This window comes from Mytilus edulis, chromosome 8 (genome assembly GCF_963676685.1).
Source record: "Mytilus edulis chromosome 8, xbMytEdul2.2, whole genome shotgun sequence".
Taxonomy (NCBI): Eukaryota; Metazoa; Mollusca; class Bivalvia; order Mytilida; family Mytilidae; genus Mytilus; species Mytilus edulis.
The window spans coordinates 37,742,019-37,763,031 of record NC_092351.1 but is presented as its reverse complement, the minus strand read 5'-3'; the positions used below and the strand labels follow the sequence as shown (position 1 = coordinate 37,763,031).

Genomic DNA, 21,013 nt, shown 5'->3' with positions numbered 1-21,013 from the left:
TTGGACGCCATGTACTTTAATTATCATGTGGCTGTCCTATTCAGAAACTCTTCTACTGTAAAACCCCTCCCCTACTCTTTAAACAGTAAAGTACTCCTTAAATTACCATAAAATATCTTTCATGTGTCAATGTCATAACATGAATGCAATAATTATTAACCTTACTATAGTAATCACTTGTATAATAAAATTGTCATTGCATCATGCATTTCATTCAATTAAAAACGAAAATAAAAATAATCCCCTTTCCCCAACAAACTGCACGTAGGCAAAGCAACTATTTAGGAATATGCAACAAAACTCAAAAAATGTTTTCTTATTTCTGCATGTTGATGAAACAAATAGTTTCTCTCTGTTTAAGTGGGAAATTTATTTTATACCACGGGGAGGGGAAAAACATGTCTCCCCCACAAAAGATGAATGATCATTGCCACTTTTTTCTGGTTTCTTTTCAAACAAAAAACACAGCAGACTTTTGTTCTTGACATAAATTTTCCAGAGCCAAAATAATAGAATGAAGACTATAAGTTGTTATATCTTACTATGACTGGCATGTCTAGTATGTGAACTAAAATGCATGACATATGTCTATCCTGTAATTAATGACTGAAACTGTTTCCAAAACTTCCAAAGACAAAAAAAAGAGAGGAGAAATTCTCATATTTTCAGCAGTTTATTAGATAAAGAAATGCATGGAAATCTTGATACAATGCCTAAGTCTGATTTCTTGTTTTAATTGAGCCTATCAATACCTTATATCAGTGCCAAACACACTATTAACCAGTCATAGTAGAAAGTCGGTGTTTACCTCTTAGGATGCATCTGTTTATTATTTTTACACAAGATAATGCTGCAAGTGCAGAAATATCCTCATTTATCAAAGAACACTGACTATCTCCTCCTAAAACTTGGGCAATAGGGAAATACATGCTGGTTCATTTGTTTTACATAATATATCATCAGTGTAAAATGTGTTTCTACTGGCATACAATGACTCCTGTATCAGACATGTGTAAAATATTTTTGAAGGTTTATACAAGAGAGCGATTATTCATAAAGTACCAGCGATGTTCAATAATTTAATTTTTGAAGAATACACCAACTAGAACAAAATGGCAGTTCTGATTACTAGAAACTTCAGAATTTAATAACAGTCAAAAAACATTCATTTGGTCAAGTGATAAATGTTAACCTAAAATACAGTTGAAAAAAAAAGGGCAATATTTTTTTTGGTTCCTACTTTATATGATCTAATATACATACATGACATAAATTGAATATGTTTTCTACGCATTGAAAAATATGAATCTTATTTTCTGGATTGTTTAACTTAAATGGATACGCTTTCTATAAAAAAATAAATTTCAACCATACATCATCAAATCATATCAGCACACCATTTTATTCTGAGTACCATCTTGGGGTAAAAACTTGTTAATAAAATGTAAAAGTAAAAGATCTCTACTGAGAAACTGAATCATTGATGAAATTTTCAGGATATCAAGTTTAGTTTACTGCTAAATTGGTACATGTGTACTTAAGTTTGTGATTTTTCACCACATTTCTGCCTCTTTCAAAGTAATTAAAAATTTGAAGTCAAAAATTAAATATGAATTAACTGATCTAAACTTAGCCTTTAAGCTATTTACAAATTAGTTTCAAATACCTCAAAATTCAAATTCTAAAAAAAAACCAAAACAGTACATAGAAGTCAAATACAAAGTCTTCAAAGCAGAGAAATGTTGAATTCTGTGATCAGTGAAAATTGACATGTGAGAATGTAATCAAGGCAATTGATCATTATTTCAAAGATAACACCCTGTTCCCAATACACATTACATATCATTGCATTAACCTGACAAATATTAATGTCCTAAAAAACTGGGAAAACAAATTTTGATAGAAAAGATGAATAAAAAATTCCAATGAATTAATTTATTACCAACGAATTATTAATTCTGATCATATCTAATCATTTATTACTTTCTGATGATAAAAAAAAAAATCCTGATATGTGAATACAAAAAAACTTTGATGGATGAGTTTAATTATTTCCAGCTACTGTATTTTTTCAAACGAAGATTTTCTCCCCTTAGTTTGTAAGATGGAATGTGCCAATTGTACTGATGCAGTTTGGCACAGAACTCAGCTGTTTGACGTCAGAACCTATGAAGTGTAACAGCTGCTGATTGAAGCCATTACACAAGTATTTTAGGCAGGGCTACTTGGGTTCATTTTGGTACGACGCTCAACAATCATTCATAAAAAAGAAAACGAGAAACAAGTAAATTACGAAAATGAATTTGAAGTAAAACCTAACATTTCAAACATTATTGTAGACGCATCTAAATATTCCTGGAAGAATAATCTTTAATATACTCCTATTAGCAATAGTGTTGAAACTTTTCCTATTTGCTTGTACTGTTTCTCTGCAGTCTATTTATACCAGTGAATGGATGTATACATATATAAAGTTGTAGTTTTTTGTTGCAAACTGAAACATGCATTTTAACTTAAAAGAGAATTGATTCAAATAGTTCCTTTATACATAAAGGTAAATTCAAACAAGATTTCACTGTAGAAAACAAAAAAATCTTAAATATTATTTTGAAAAATTAGGACAAAAGCAAAATACATGGTTAGTACTTCTTCAACTCAGTAATTAAGAGAGCTGACTTTGAATACAGAAGTCCGAGGCTCAATATCCAGAGGTGATAATGTCACTTTCTAGTAAGAATCATGCTCTATGTTATATTTGGTGCCTAACATGGGTCTTAACTCAATAACTACAATAATCCATAATTGGTGAAGGAGGATTGTTAGATTAAAGATTGTTACACCTTATCAAAGTATGAACATGTTTTGATATGATAAAATAAGAGTGCTCACACTGAATTTGAAATAGCATGCATGCTTAACTGATCATGATTGATTTCATGTTGAAAGTCTTCAAGATAAAGGTTTTACTAAAATAACATTATCAATATCAATGAACCATGTAAATTAGGTCAAGGCTAGATGAACCTGACCTGAGAGACTTGTTCGCTTTACAATCACCAAATACAGTTGACCTGTTGCTGATAGAATCTGTGTAATTGATCAAACACAGCGGCAAAATAAATGTCAAAGTACCAGCCTTACTATCAAAAATCCCTTTATTCATACTAATAAAAAAATAAAATAAATGGACATTGGCATTAGAGTACTGCAGGAGATCTGTAAAAGTTTCTTTGATTTAAATGAGTTTTGTATGTATATAAGGGCAAAGAATATATGATTCGAGAATATACAAACACCCTGTGTTTCCCGAACCCTGCACTTTATATACCTGAACTTTATCACCAGCTAGTGTATGAATACATGGTGTACATGTTTATATTTTGCAGTATAAGAATAACCTAATTCATTAAAAAAACATAAAGCATGCACAGACAACCAATTGTTCACACAGAACAGTTTTCATCCTCTATATCAAGCAGATAAGAGAATATACATGCAAATGTGCCAAGTTTTAATATACCAATATTTCCATGTACAAGATTTGCTTGATAAGACAGCAATTAAAAATATGGGTTTAATTATACAAAAGAACCCTCCCCATTCTAATGAATCAGAAAAGAATTCATTCACCAATCAAAGGCTGTTGATCCTGTCATTAACGTACATATATCTATACAAAAAACTATCGCTTCATCATAAGAGGATGTGCCAATCCTATCTTGGCTGTTTTCCTCATCAATAAACGCAATTAATTACCCAAAATGCCTCACTTTAGATGCACCGGAGGTCAACCATCAGCGCTACTGATTGAGCGATAGACAATTTTGCAGAATGAAGATTTAATGTGGATTATATTTTGTGTGAAAACATCAAAGAACTTCCGTTGGAATGGTTTTTCCACCTGTGACAAATTATCTTGTCTGCAATAAACTAAAACTGCTGCCACCTGTGGACGGGGATCTTCATCTTCGTCTGATGATAAATCATTACCTACATCACCACAATTTATTAAAGTGTTTTCACATTTTAGTTTTTTCATGTCGGTACTTATAACTTCAACAATAAATAAGGAAGCCTCATTCATTCATGGCTGATATCTTATACAATTTGGTTCGTTTATAAAATCTTGAAAAATATGAGCCATTATTAAGTGAAAATATTGTGCTTTGATTTGAAGATACTCCAAACCTCCATTGTAAATTAAGTATATCAACATTACGGAACAAAAAAGAGAAAATTGTTCATAAGTTCTGAACTAACTCCCACCCCTTTGCTAACTGGAAGTTTTTTATTTGTTTTTTTAACTAATATTGTTGTTTAAAATTGGGGAAAACTTCAGAAATGGACCTTAAATCTTTTTGAAGAAACAACAAAACATAGCAAATAATATAGCATGTCTTGAAAAGATTTATAAGTAGCAACTTTCGGAAAATGTTCTTTCAACAAAAGGAGCTACTATTTAAACCAGAATAGATTTTTAGAAGGCGGCATAGGGTCTTCAACAATAAACATATATGTCCATACCTATACATTGTATATCTAAAAGTAGGAAAACAATTCTTGCATAAAAAGAGCTTAGGTTATACAAATCTATGATATCTGGGTATTTCTCAGTTTTTTTACAAACAAACTATGGAAAATCATTTGGATTTTTACAACTCTCTTCCATATTTAAACCTGTAGGACATATTCAGATTCTCATTTTCTCATACACAACATTTTGCTGAATTTGTTTTATTTCGACTTGTTAAAATTTGAAATGGCAGAATAACAATGCCTGATTCATCAACCTTATCTATTACATATGTATTCCATGTGAAAGTGCATTCAGAATCTATTATACATTTTATGTAAATTTCTTTGACCTTCTGTCTATTTCTATTGTTTTCTTTGTTAAATCCGACTGACATCACTATTTTGTTAGAAACCCTATAGTATTTTGCTTCCTTCAATACCATCTGTTAATTCCTATTTTTAGTAACAAAAATTTTAAACTTTTTTTTGACAGCCATCCTTGACCAAGTTCGATGACTGACGTTTATAACCAGATATTGTAGATTCAGCATAAACCAACTATACCATTTTGCCAGAAGTACAGGAAATCTTCAAAACTTAAAAAGTTCGATAATTATGCAAACACCCTTGACCAAATTTCTAATAATAATCATTTGTATATACATTATTGTTTATCTAACTCTATATTAATGATCACCTGTTTGACTAGATGGTTCCAAGTATAGATCAGTAAGATAACTTGTTTACAAAACATCCGCCATTATTTGTAAAATGTAAACATAATTATTCTGCTTCTATCGACTGTCAAAAAAGACAATTTTAGGATTGGATTCGGTAGAAACCTATTTTAAAGAACTACTCTGCAAAGAAAGGCCTGATTTTCAGACTTCACCTGACTTTTTGTAATTCTTGTGTTGAAATTCCAAAACAAACACTATCTTAGTATTGTATTATTTTGCATATATAAACCCAAGAATCTTTCAAAAGCTATTGTGGAAAGGTTCTTCTAAATCTATATGGTTTATTTTGTATTGCTGTGTTTTGTGTTTGGGTCTACGTCATTTTGCCAAAGTATAGTCAGTTTGTTTTCTACTTATGAGTTTGAATAACCCTTTGGTATCTTTTGTCTCTCTTCCTATCACAAATGAAAAGGGAGAGAACTTGAAAGGCAACCATAGCCTAGGTAAGTTCCAAAGTCAAAGGAGAGAACTTGAAAGGCAACCATAGGTAAGTTCCAAAGTCAAAGGAGAGAACTTGAAAGGCAACCATAGGTAAGTTCCAAAGTCAAAGGAGAGAACTTGAAAGGCAACCATAGGTAAGTTCCAAGGTCAATTCACAGAACTTATATACAATACAATTATTTTTAAGAGACCTAACTGCTGTGCTGTTTTAGAACATTCTTAAAAATTTCAAGGAGAGTTGCCAACAATGTACAGTGAATTATCCTCATGCCAGATACCAAAATGTATCTAATCTTTAATTGCCCAAATATGACACACATATACATCTTTCAAATAATTTACACACAGGTCATATTCAATTGGTCACATGTCTTGATACTTTTTCCATATTTGGTTCATATCCAGTTAAATGATGATTCCATATGCTAATTCTGCTATAATCAAGCAACGGTAAAAATATGACAACCCACAATTTTTTGTACTGAAAACCATATGCAATTAAACATAAGCATACCTACCAATCTCTGAAACCTTCAAAGAGGAAAGATTCCTGCTCAATATGGGGGGGGGGGGGGGGTTGGCAGGTTATGCATAAGTCATTCTAAGTGTTTCCCATCAGTGAAAAGTACACACAATTTCCCTCAGTTTTAGTTTGTTACCCCGATTTTGTTTTTTGTCCATGGATTTATGAGTTTGAACAGCGGTATACTACTGTTGCATTTATTTATAAACATAAACTATTTGTGATATATCTTTCAACTTCTAATGGTCTAAACCCATATCTTCTTTTTTTTCCAAACATCTAGCAATCTATAGATTATTAACACTACAACAACTCACCTGTTGTGATGGTACACAGATTGGTGTGCCTACTTTAACGAATCCACTTTCTACACTAACACCACACACAATGGGGTCACGAGAATTAAATATACAGTTGGGTAACACACGTAACTTGCAGGGGAATACTGCTATGTGTTTGAATTCTTCTTGTCTTTTCTTTTTAAGTTCATCACGATAGGCAATGAATTTGTCAAATAAATGATATATTATGTCCGCAGTGAAAATTGTCACATTCAAACTGTCTGCTAATTCTTGTGCTTCACGCTCCACTTTTACATCAAACGCCAGAATTACAGCATATCTACAAAAGGAATGCTAGTATATATTATAAATCTTTTCCTCCTTTCATTAATAACAACATTATTTCTTACCATATAGGACATTTTGTACTTTTGCTCATCAAGTCAGTTTTCTAGCTACATTCATATTAAAGAATATATTTGGGTAAATATAAAGGTATGGATGGAATCAACAATTGATTGTATACTGAAAAATTCATGGCGTGCTTTATAATTCTTGTCCTAATATGTTTTCTGAAATGAAGGCCTGTTTTTTATAACCTTTTTTTATATGTAAAATCCATACTTACTGACTGTCATGCTCTAACATCACAGATGCTTTCATTATGTCTTTTTTATGTACAGGTCCTATATTAATTCCAGCATACTAAAATATTACAATAATGTGTTTTTATTAAATTAATATTATATTTGTACACACTTATTCTTTTGTTTCATTCATTGATGCAGGGTACAATTTGATCATGGTTTTCATGGGTAGAGAAAAATTGTAGAATTGAATAGATTTTATTTATTTACAAATGGTGGAACAACAGATTTCAGTACCATGGAATTAGAAAAAAAATTCATTTACCAACAAACAATGATACAATTGAATATACACGAGTTCCAGAACTTCCAGGTAACATTCTATTGTAATTATATGAATACTTTTTTGATGCCACAGTATTAATAGAATTTTTCATTTAAATGTAGCCAAAAAAGGCATATTTTTTCAGATTTTTTTTTCTTTTGCTATAGTTGTTTTATTGTATCAATAACATTGCAGAGTAATTAGGTATTAAGTAATAAGTAATTTTTTACAAGACATATTCCATAATAACAAACTCCTATAAAACTTTGAATCTGAACTTTAGCCCCATTCTAATTGTCAAGATTTTAAAATATTTCAAGTTATGTTAAGTGGTCCTACACAATTCAGAGATTTCCAACAAACCCTCTATATACTTGACAAAACAAAACATCCTTCAAGACACATGATAACAAGTACAAGCAGGTGCTTTAAAATATATGGGACACATTTCTTCTCATGTGTGAAATTTATTGTACCCCAAATCTGTTAATATTTTATTTATATACTCTATAAATGTCAGTCCTAAATCTAAATGACTTACAGGAATTTTAGAAGTTCTAAGGAACTCCAGTAAAGCTTCCATGGACCCTAGAGTTGAGGCCTGGACAAATACCCCTCGTTCTACCAGCCTTATAGATCCTAAAACTTCTTTCAATGCAACTGATAATTCTTCCTGTAATAAAAAAAGATCAAGTTGAGGTAAATAATGGACACTTTGTTTCAAGTAGAAACTATTGCATGCAAATTCAGGTTAATGAGAAAAGAATCGTTTTAATCCAGAACATTATCTCTCCTGTCTGTCAAATGAACTACATGTTCAATTTGTCTTTCTTTAATGTTCTGCTCCTTATATCCATGCAGGCTTAAGGATGTTTGCTCCTCAATTTTTTGAACTTGTTGCCAGATTTTCAGAATCCTCTGGTTTTATCCATGTAATGTCATTAAAAAAAATGCCCACTAACCCCTAGTTTTCGTTTCATAATTTTATTACATAAAGTTTAAAAAGCCATAATTCAAAATGTTATAAAATTCTTGTTATTTTTTCATAGTTTTGAAACAAATAAGGTGCCAATGTTAAACGAATGAAAAATCTAGAGAGAATTATTTCCCGCCAAATTTTCAATGGCTTATATCTTGAAAACGAGCACAAGGACCCTCCATTTTTTTCTACTTTTTAAGTTTCTTTATTTATATACTATCAATTCATAACAGTATTTTAAAAAGCTTGTTATTTCTTAACAGAGTAGCGAACATCCTTAAGTGAGTTTTAAATAAGATCATGTCCCTATCCCCAATACTGAACGATACTCTAAGAATATTTGAAACTTGGTAACTAAGGACCATTTGGAGCTGTTTCCCAAACTTTACAGGACACTTCCATACCTTATAATATTCTATCTCATCGTCTTTATTAGATGAATAGACAGGTAATCCAGCCAAGGCATGGTCTAAGTCCTTGGCAATGATCTTAACACCCTGGGCAGCCTTCACTTCTTTGTGATGTTCCCACTGAGACTACAAATAACAATAAAACTAAATTATTACTATGGTAACTAAATTAATCAACAGTACTTTTTTTCATTACAGTTTTCTTCAATTATTCTTTTATCTTCATTGTCCATTTTCTTGAAATCAGATATATATTTTTTTGGGGGGGTTGTTTTTTATGTGGATAATTGAATTTGTTGTTTTTGCCAAACTCTGCATACAAGCCTATAGAGAACTTGTACTTTATTGTACATATAAATATGTGTTTCATCTTGAGACATGAAATCTACAAAAAAATGGTATTTTTCAATCCGCTCTTATCTAATACCACTGATTTTACAATATCATGTGAAGGCCATTTACCTTAACTCGTAACTCTTTCATAGGTTGTGGCATGAGGAGTCCACGGATTTGAGTAACGATAGGACCCTGGGTGCCAGGTATAATAATTGTATCACCTTCTTTCAGTTTACCATTCACTAATATCACATCTACAGTAGTTCCTAAACCAGGCAAGGATTTCACCTGAAAAATAGAAAAACAAATATCTTTGAAATACTGAATACATATTAAAAGACTATATGTACCAATGAAATATTTCAATTTGCAATTTGACATCAAATTATAATTTGCAGATACCATTTACTTTTAATTATGTGAATTTTGTTGGTGTTCTTGAGAAGGCCCCCTCCCCCTTTTAAAATGGCTGGATCTGCACCTATTCACAATTAATCTATAAAGCATCAGAGAAACTGACATACTTATGAGATACTAATGTTGATCAATGAACTATTGAATGATGTCAAGATCATGAAACTAATGTCATACAGACTTGTACATCTCAAAACACTTATATGGAGATAATATAATTGACCTATTACTCATGTTAAACAGATGTGTACAACATACATTGATTTATAAGACAAACTATAATCGTCCTGTAACTTATAGTAACTAAGAAGCTGACCTTAATAAAATCAAGGTCAGCTTCTTAGTTATCTTACTTCTCATGAACCACAACAATGAGGTCAAGTACAACTGTAAATATTTGCTGGATAGTAAGTTCAGCAGAAGCTAATATATCCAAGAAATTGATTATCTAGCTTCTTTATGCTTATAATATAGATGTCGCTGTCATATCTAGACGAAAACATTTGAAACTTGCGCATGTTTAACCAACTAATTTTTGCGGATACTTTTTTTTCGTGTTTAGTCCTTACCAGCCCAATTCGAGGCAATCTAATTTCAGAATTTTCAAATTAGCTGATGAAGTTTAATAAGAAAAGATTCAAGTTTTACATATTCACAACAATCTATTTTAGCGTATTTTTTTTAAATGGCGAAAGTTGCAAAAAAAAAAATCACTCACGAAAATGAGTTGGTTTACAGGGATGCTAATTGTTACCATCTATGTGGAATTAAATTTGAAGTTTATAGGAAAACTTGGCGTTCAACTTATTAAGTTTTTCTAGAAGATCTTTAATGCATGGAGAGCTAGGGCTTTTAAGTTCCACTACATATTCAGAACCAGTACAGACGGACAAGATTGAAACTTAATCATTAAGGGCATACGATACAGTTTTGAACCTGTATTTACAAGTTGATGAAAATTTGCATATAGGCTATTTTTTACCTCATTAAATCAAATATGTAATAAAAAATATACCTTCATGTGCTACTTTTAGAGTAAAATGAGGTCGAAATTTTGTATATTTGCTCAAAATCCAGATTTGTGTCCGTATTTTCTTTTTCGAAAGAAAGACATAACTTTTTTGTTTTAAAAGATAAACACAAAATGGTTTTTGTTAAATAATCGGTAATTTCTGTATTTTATAAGTATCATTAAAAATTATGCAATTTTTATTCCGAAATAACTCTATATTTATCAAACGTGCATGAATAGAGGAAAAAACGTCATTTTTTGCTGCATGTTTATCAAAATTAAAAAAATTGCGCTATTTACAGTTTTTTTAAATTTGGGTCACATAATCTCCTTGCAAAATGAAACAAATTGCTGTTTTAAAAAGTAGGGGTCCATGCACTCATTTTCAAATTAAATCAGTTTGAATGATAACCAGTTGCTTCGCAGGGCGCAGCATTATACGACCGCAGAGGTTGAACCCTGAACGGTTGGGGCAAGTATGGACACAACATTCAAGCTGGATTCAGCTCTAAATTTGGATTGTGATTAAATAGTTGACACAGCATAGGTTTCTGACACAGAATGAATGTGGTCTAATGAACTAAAACAAAAAAATTTGCCTTTGAGCAATTCACTATGCTGTTGAATATTAATCCTCTCAAAAAAATGTTTGAAGAAATTTTCTTTTTATTTATGAAATCTGAAATGAAAAAAATTGACCCCCCAATTTTTTTTTCACATCCCCCTTTCCCTTATTTCAAAACTGATCTCAATTCAAATTTCTAATGAAGTTTGCAACAATAACTACTCGTTTAAATACATCATAAAATATTAAAATGTAAAAAAAGTGCTTGTTATTACTGAATGGTAAAGATTGTTTTAATCTATCAGTTGGTAGTAAAAGTGAATATACATTGTATATTGTATAAAACAATGATTTAAGTTGATTCAACTACTATTATGGACAAAGAAAGATAACTCCAATTGAAATCCAATTGGAATTTCTTGCTATAGCACAATATTGTGCAATTAGATATTTCTTGCTATTGTGCGATACTGTGCAATTGAAAATATTTGCTATTGCACAATACTGTGCAATTGAAGATTTCTTGCTATTGCACAATACTGTGCAATTGAAGATTTCTTGCTATTGCTGAATACTGTGCAATTGAAAATTTCTTGCTATTGCACAATACTTAATATAATAATTTTGGATCCTGATTTGGACCAACTTGAAAACTGGGCCCATAATCAAAAATCTAAGTACATGTTTAGATTCAGCATATCAAAGAGGCCCAAGAATTCAATTTTTGTTAAAATCAAACTTAGTTTAATTTTGGACCCTTTGGACTTTAATGTAGACCAATTTTAAAACGGGACCAACAATTAAGAATCTACATACACAGTTAGATTTGGCATATCAAAGAACCCCAATTATTCAATTTTTGATGAAATCAAACAAAGTTTAATTTTGGACCCCGATTTGGACCAACTTGAAAACTGGGCCAATAATAAACAAGAGGCTGTCACAACGACAGCAAACCGGATTTATTAACATTTATTTGTGTCCTGGCTATATCACAAGAACCATTACTGATGAATGGTGAAAGTGAAAATCGTCAATATCAAATTTGACCTCCATTTTGTCATAAGTATCAACATATTAAAATTTGAAAAGCTTAGATTGAATGGTTCATGAGTAAATGCAACAACCTGAATGGAAACGCCATTTTACGATCTTTCAAGAACCATAACTCCTGAACGGTAAAAGTCAAAATCGTCATTATTGAACTTGACCTCTATTTTGTCATCAGTAACAACATATTAAAATTTCAAAAGCTTTGGTTGAATGGTTCATGAGAAAATGCACGGACACGACGGGAAAAACCATTTTTCAATCTTTCAAGAACCATAACTCCTGAACGGTAAAAGTCAAAATCGTCATTATTGAACTTGACCTCCATTTTGTCATCAGTAACAGCATATTAAAATTTCGGAAGCTTTGGTAGAACAGTTCATGCATAAATGCACGGACACGACTGGAAACTCCATTTTTCAATCTTTCAAGAACCATAACTCCTGAACGGTAAAAGTCAAATTCGTCATTATTGAACTTGACCTCCATTCTTTCATTAGTAACAACATATTAAAATTTGGGAAGCTTTGGTAGAACAGTTCATGCGTAAATGCACGGACAACTCCATTTTCCAATCTTTCAAGAACCATAACTCCTGAACGGTAAAAGTCAAAATCGCCATTATTGAACTTGACCTTCGTATAGTTGTCAGTAATAACATATTAAAATTTTAAAAGCTTTGGTTGAACGGTTCATGAGTTAATGCACGGACAACATTTGATTGCCGCCCGCCCGCCCGCCCGCCCGCCCGCCCGCCCGCCCGCCCGCCCGCCCGCCGTACATCCCCAAATCAATAACCGACATTTTTGTCACAAAAATCCGGTTAAAAATCTAAGTACATTTTTAGATTCAGCATATCAAAGAACTCCAAGGATTCAATTTTTGTTAAAATCAAACTAAGTTTAATTTTGGACCCTTTGGACCTTAATGTAGACCAATTTGAAAACGGGACCAAAAATTAAGAATCTACATACACAGTTAGTTTCGGCATATCAAAGAACCCCAATTATTCAATTTTTGATGAAATCAAACAAAGTTTAATTTTGGACCCTTTGGGCCCTTTATTCCTAAACTGTTGGGACCAAAACTCCCAAAATCAATATCAACCTTCCTTTTATGGTCTTAAACCTTGTGTTTAAATTTCATACATTTCTATTTACTTATACTAAAGTTATGGTGCGAAAACCAAGAAAAATGCTTATTTGGGTCCCTTTTTGGCCCCTAATTCCTAAAATGTTGGGACCTCAACTCCCAAAATCAATACCAACCTTCCTTTTGTGGTCATAAACATTGTGTTTAAATTTCATTGATTTCTATTTACTTAAACTAAAGTTATTGTGCGAAAACCAAGAATAATGCTTATTTGGGCCCTTTTTTGGCCCCTAATTCCTAAACTGTTGGAACCAAAACTCCCAAAATCAATCCCAACCTTTCTTTTGTGGTCATAAACTTTGTGTCAAAATTTCATAGATTTCTATTAACTTAAACTAAAGTTATAGTGCGAAAACCAAGAAAATGCTTATTTGGGCCCTTTTTGGCCCTTAATTCCTAAAATGTTGGGACCAAAACTCCCCAATCCCAACCTTCCTTTTGTGGTCATAAACCTTGTGTTAAAATTTCATAGATTTCTATTCAGTTTTACTAAAGTTAGAGTGCGAAAACTAAAAGTATTTGGACGACGACGACGACGCAGACGATGACGCCAACGTGATAGCAATATACGACGAAAATTTTTTCAAATTTTGCGGTCGTATAAAAATCAGTCGAAAAATGCACCTTTTTCCGATATGTCAGAGTTTGACGTCACGAAAATAACATTTTACGTTAGCAACGTCATTACCTTCCCTGTAACTGTATCGTATGCCCTTAAGTAGCGGAGGGGGCTTAAAAAATATCGTAGTTTAGCCTTAGAACAACACAGAGTTTATTTTTCAATATGCTTGTTTAAAAATATTACATTTCACACAGACATATCATCCTGACTAAAATCAGTGTGTTCTTACTCTTACATACTGCAACATAAGCCGAGATGTAGTAAATTCAAAGTCTTTTGTTTCACAGCCAAGGATAAAACCTTTGACCTTCAACATTCCAGATTAGTAGACTAACACAAAACAACAGTGGTGGCTGGCATAAAAAGTACTAAGTTTGTAATTTATTAGCATTAAATTGCAACAATCACCTAACTTTGGTACATTAAAAACATTTTATTACATTTTTTCATAATACTGTGGATTTAATTGTCAATTTTTCTTGATGCCAAGGACAAATTAGAAATAGAGCGAATAAGAATACATGTACGTACATGACCCGATCTGTAACAAATTGTATAAAAGCATACCATAGTAAAGATCAATAAAATTATTTATATTTCTTTGAAATGGCATCAATTCATCAAACAAAATTCCATAACATTAGGGAAATGAAAGATGCTCATTAATTTTGTACTCAACAACATAGAAATTCTTTGTAACATCTTGTCAGTTAGAATCAAATATCATTAAAAATGACATAAATATATCACAAAAAAATCTTTTCAAGGCTCATCATTGAAATTATGCAAGTTCAAGCTGTGAATAAAAACATCTGGTTATATCTAAAGATATTTTTATGTATATCATTTTAAAAATGCTGAAATTTTATATCAGATTTTCTTTTTTTTATGTTTCAAACAAATTAACCTTTTAAAATAGTTGAAGAATGCTTTATTGACAGAAGAAGAAAAAAGTGACCTGGAAAACAACTGAGGTCGTTGGTGTAAGTCAGAATTCAACAAATAAAAAAAAATAATAAAAAAAAAATAATTATGCAATTACATTTTTTTTTGTACTTCAACTTCAAATCCACAGAAAATCCTTGTTTTGTGTTTTTTCCCTTCAAATTCTTTACATTCTTTGATTTAAAAAAAAATTAATACCCATTATGTAATTTCCTGCAGTAAAAATTGAAGTTGAAAATGATTAATTATCTTTTTAACTGTACATTGTACAAATCAGGAAAAGGTTGCACAGGAAATGTGAAAATTGCTGACACAATACAGCTTAACATTATGGAGCTCCAGACCAAACATAAAATAATTCCCTTCCATTGAAACCAAGAAAAGCTTGAAGAAACTTTTCCTTGTACAATGAGTGTTGTAAAATTTCAAACTCATAATCAGCCAATAGTAAGTGGATGCATCATTGATATAAAAAAAATTCATTCCAACTCAACAAAATCAAGCTTCAGAACAAATATAAAATCTTTCCCTCCCATAGAAGTAAAAATAATCTTGACAAAAGATTGCTACCAAGGTCTTTGGGATAGGTGGGTGAACAGAGTGGAGCAGCTAAATTTATTTTCTCCCAATTTTATTGGCTTTTTAGGTATTTCAGACCTATTTGTAGTCACTTTAAAAATAATGTTAATGTTATTATTTTTTTCTCTCAATATTTTACAAACATTAATCTCAATTCATTAAACCCTAATCCCCTGAAGAAAACATTTACATATCTCAACTCCAACCTCTCCTCCTTAAAAATGACTGAGATTTTTTTTGTCTTGAATCAAATTTTCTTAAGTTATTTAAACCAAGAGTGGAAAAGGAGTTCCTGACATATGATAACCAAAGAATTTCTTTCAAATGGCCTTACTCTGAAAATTTCCACTCTATAGTCACATGACTTTTGTGTCAATACTCTAGACTCCAGAGGGAATATCCCTATTATGTGGTTTACAGAATATTTGTTATAATGTTATCATAACCATTTATATAATAGTGGTTTGCTATGTAAATTGATTTAATGAAAAACTCCTACAGAGATCTAAATCTAGATCAGATTGAGTTCAGCAGGTCGGATGCTACTAACCTTAATTATTGGATTTCATTTCCGGTGGAGGTTTATAAAATAGTAAAGTCTGTATTATATAAAGACTACCTGTACTTTGGAATAACTGATTATCAAAGATCACTCACACAACCATATGTGCAGAAATAAGAAGACTACATAATTAAAAGACAACTCTGTATCCAGGAAATCAGTAAAAAAAGTACTTCAATTTTACAATTTTTTCTTAAAATTTGCCCAAAGACAACCTTCTCAAAATTTGCCTCTTTTTATTCAATTTTTTGTTGTTGAAAATGCTGAAGAGCCTTCACTAAACCCAGATTAAGTACTAGTGCAAACATGATTTATATATGAACATTTTTTAAATTTACAGTTGATGAATTAATAATAAAGAGACCAAGGATCAAACTCCCTCATTGGGCATTGTTGACCTTGGATGGTTTTAGCTTTTATGTTTTTGGTTCTCTATCAAATTTTATAAGAACAATTTTTAATGGTTGATCATTATACAGTTGTGTGCATCTCGAGGATTTGCAGATTCTTAAATGCCTTTCAAATTTATTAGCAATTTTGATATGATTTGTTTGCCAATTTAAGCAGAAAAAATTCCATTATATAATATTTAATTTATTAACTTTAATATTTCATAAAGGATATGATAATTTAAACTCTTACTAAGTGCATAAATTCTACAAAATTTTCTGTCATTTTCTGTACGGAATGTCATCAAACCTTCTCCATACATAGAAAGATTGTGTAAGGCCATAAATAAAACTTAGAAGAGAATGTGAAGTATTTAATTGAATGTTGGTCCATTCAAATATAAGTGGATCATCCACCAGTTGACCTACTTAGGATGTTTAATTTACCAAATTTTAAATCCCCCTTCAATGACACTTGAAGGCAGACTTCCTAAACTTATTATCCACGGACTTGGTTATTGACTTAATATTGGGAAACATATGAAGGGAAAGAGTAAACATAACAAATGTTATACAACAAAATACCACATTATCACAATGTAAGATTATTTCCTTCCCTAAAGGGAAATATCAAAACTATTCGGCCAATGACCGATTTCTTCACTCTTTCTTTGATAGAATGCAAATAATTGTGTAATTGAGGATAAAATATCCTCCAATGATCTATGTACTTTACTTTCCCTGTCAACATCTGGTTTTATCTTATAAATCTTCCTCCCACTGAATTCTCTTTAATGTCTTGATTTAGAAAATTATGACAAAATCGATTCCAGTTTACCAATATATCATCTATTTTTTGTCATTTTTTATTATCTTTTTTAACCACACCTAAATTTTAAAAGAATGTATAAATGAGGTAATATATATCCATCTTTTTTATATAGAAATAAGTCCTTAAAGTGCAACCAGATTTATACATATGATATAAATTATGGATCTCATAAATTATTTGTTGAAAAATGGTCTGATATATTTATAAGTTTGAGCTTTAAAGTCTTAAAACTTTATGACTTATGACCAGACTATTAAAAGTACAAATGAAAGAAACCCAGTAAAAAAATGCCACAAGTACTTCTCAGACAAATTTCCTCTGAGGAAATGATACCACCATCCCCTCTGAATACATCTCAAAATACATGATCTGTTACAACCATTTTGTTGTATTGGGACTTGACTGTCCTTGAAGTATATATTTTAGGGAAAACACCTTTTTTCATGACTTTGGACTTCAGAGTATTAAAAGAAGTGAAATTGATATAAACCAATTAGACCTAAATAAAACTACTTATATATAAAATTACAGAGGAATTACTTTTTCTCTAATAGATGTCATGAACTAGTTACAATTTTTCCAATAATTAACATTTTATACTTTCACATCAATTGAAATCCCCTATTGTACCCCTGCAGACACTCCTAACTGAATTAACTACTAGATTTTGATCCTGCCAGCATCTCCTGGACTGTTTTTCTAATATTCAATATTTCATAAGTTACATTAATCGATTGGAGCCTAGTTTTCATTCATTAAATACCGCACCTTACAGACATAAAAATCAATTCTTCTCATTGAAGCTGTACATTCCCTACATTTATATTTGCTAATACATGATTAACTATGGTGTAAAATTCTCAATGGATCACATTGTAAATACAATTATTGATTTGATAAAAGTTAGAAATCTAAAAAAAAAACTATAAAAACTAGGACAAGTAGCCCTTCCCACTTCCTGTTTGTGTACAAGGTGGTTCACTCATTCAAACAGAAAAATTCATTTAAAACACCCAGGTATCCTTGGAAAAGTGATAAACACCTCAGTTCTTATTGATTATCACCTGTCAGAGGGGTCAAAAGGTTATGTATTTTCATTTTTCATCTGTCAAAATCACTTGAATAATCAATCTCCCTTTCAACCATTATATAAAATCTAATTTTGTGAAGAAATGATTATTTCTTCATTCCTTTCACACATTCGTGCAACCATTTTGTAAATATTATTAAAAAAACACCTTTGATGTCCCCCCTTAGCTATTACATAATACTGACACTCCAATAATATTGTTGAAGATACTTAAAATGAGATTAAAGCCTTTTTACCAATAAATTTTCCCTCTCCTGACTTCCTGGAGGGGTCCCTATAAGTGAGAGAAAATTTGGCTGATTAGCTGACTTTTAATGTCAACCTTTTCATAGTCGTGCTAATTTGATTAGGAAACACTCTTTGTTGGAGTAGGGAGACTTATGTAAAATCAGGCCAATTATAACTATCAATTTAACATACAGGAAGTACACATTTGATGTACGTAGCACAAAATCCTCTTTAAGTGCTGAATTGTGAAATTCAAATATCACCTTGAGACTCTTAAAACTCTGTAAACCTTAATATTATGCAGTTTATGCTTCAATATGGGGAATCTGGGAATAATTAATCCAGAATTTTTCAGAACTTCATAAATATTTTAAATGTTATGAAAGATTTTATCAGACACTGAATGTTAACAAGTACAGTTGAAAATCCTAGACACAAAACATGATGAACAGAAATTTGGAACTAAATCTTGGTCAAACAATTCAAACAATCATCTTCAATTTGTAAATGATATAAAAAGGATTTTCTCTGGTGCACATTTAATTTGACAAATCAAAATATATGGAATGTAGATGCAAGACATCTACATGTACTCTGCCTTTTTGATAACCTATTATTCACATTTTTCTGTGAATTTGTGAAAATAGGTCATATTGACCAGAAATAATACATACTTTGCTCTACTCCATATGTAAATTCTGAAGTGTTGAAACATCATAAGTATCCAGTTGTATCTCTAAACAAATGCATTTGAGCACCAAATGAATTTGGGCATAGTTATTTTTTTGTTTCTGGAGACAACCAATTGTTTTAAAATAAAAATTAATTAAGGTATTTTTTCAGTACCCTATAGCCATTTTCACACCAAAATGACATTATTTGATTTTAATTCATGATCAGACTGAAGAAAACTTTTAATATTTTTACATCCATAAAATTTCTCTTTAATTAAAATTTGTAATGCTAATACACCTTATCGCTAATCCCGGCTGACCCGGCCGCTTGAACTTTTGACGTCAACAACAATCACTTTTCCATTGTGGCGTCAGATATTTTGTTTTATGACGTCAAAATTTTACGGGAACCTGTGTGATTTCCAGCAATGGCGGACAAATAGCGATAAGGTGTATATCAAATTAATCAAAGATACATTCTACTTTTTAGTATTTACTGAGTTTTGCTTATCTGAATGCCCTAAAATTCTTATAAAATAAATTCAGGCAATCTTCTAGCAGAAAAAATATATTTAGAAACTGTTCAATGCTAAATAATATGTTACAAGGGAGGCAACTCTAATTCAATTTCATACTTTCAAATATCTTTGTTGGTAGATAGACAGATATCTTATAACCAAATATAATAAATGAAAACTATGGTTCCATTTATTTGCCTCAATCCTGGAAAAAACTGTATTTTCATGGTTGATTGATTACTTGGCTTTGTCACATTGCTTCATACAATATTTAAAGTTTTACCTTATTATTTGTTTTAGATTTGTGATTTGCCTTTACACATGAAAAATTGGTATTCCACCAAGAATAGTTATTTTCAAAATGCAATTGTGCATAACGATGACATAGTTCCATAACTGCATCAATTTTAAATTTAGAAGCTGTGAAGCACTATGTTCACATTATTTATTATCTTGGATGATATGAATAAAATGATAGTTACTAGGATTCTGTAATTGTGCAATCTTGAATTTCTAATTTAATATTATAAAAAAACAAAGGTTAAGGGGTATCCATCCATGACATAAAATCGGTACATACACAGCAAATAAACACATAAAAATTAAAGATACAGCGCTTCTATTGCTGTTCTTCATCTTTAAGTCATGGTGACGCCTTCAACACAGAGGAAACAGACTCTCACTTTACTTCAAGATAAGACAGCCCATAGCACAGGCTTAAGTACATTATTGTAAGACTAAAGAAGCATTTCTCCCTTTGTGACTGGTTTACCAATCGAAAAAAGAAATGACATAGAAACAGTTACCAGTTAGATTTAAACCAGAATAAAAATATCAGAACATACAAAAATCTAAAATGTTTCAGTAAGCACAGCCTGATACAACCACAGAGTTCGAAATCCTGAACAGTTGGGACATCATATATACCGGTAATCAAGCTTGATACTGTCTGAATTTGAATTGTGATCAAACTTTTAACATTACATAGGTTTCTGACACAAAATAAATGTGGTCAACAAGGCCGTAGCTACCCTTGAGGCAAGTGAGGCAATTGCCTCACTAAAATTTCAACACTGATTATTTTGTATACATATATATCAATATAATAGGCATTTGTTGTTCTGTCTCAACCTTAATTTCTATATAACACTCCTATTAAACTATTCTTCCTGGATATAACTCAGCATCTCAACGGGTGATGTTTCTCGATAACTGATTAACCTAGTAATGATAATCATCATGGA

The 21,013-nt window shown here is 31.2% G+C and overlaps 1 protein-coding gene across 1 annotated transcript in view; it reads right to left on the bottom strand.

Annotated features, from left to right (window-relative positions):
* Nucleotides 1-21,013, bottom strand: part of LOC139486797 (eukaryotic translation initiation factor 5B-like) — a 79,201-nt gene that overhangs the window by 17,759 nt on the left and 40,429 nt on the right. The window contains exons 20-24 of the mRNA XM_071271768.1: nt 9,264-9,425; nt 8,796-8,927; nt 7,954-8,085; nt 7,129-7,205; nt 6,537-6,840 (exon numbers count right to left, since the gene is read on the bottom strand). Coding sequence (XP_071127869.1) covers nt 6,537-6,840; nt 7,129-7,205; nt 7,954-8,085; nt 8,796-8,927; nt 9,264-9,425 — 807 coding nt within the window. The remainder of the gene's footprint in view (nt 1-6,536; nt 6,841-7,128; nt 7,206-7,953; nt 8,086-8,795; nt 8,928-9,263; nt 9,426-21,013) is intronic.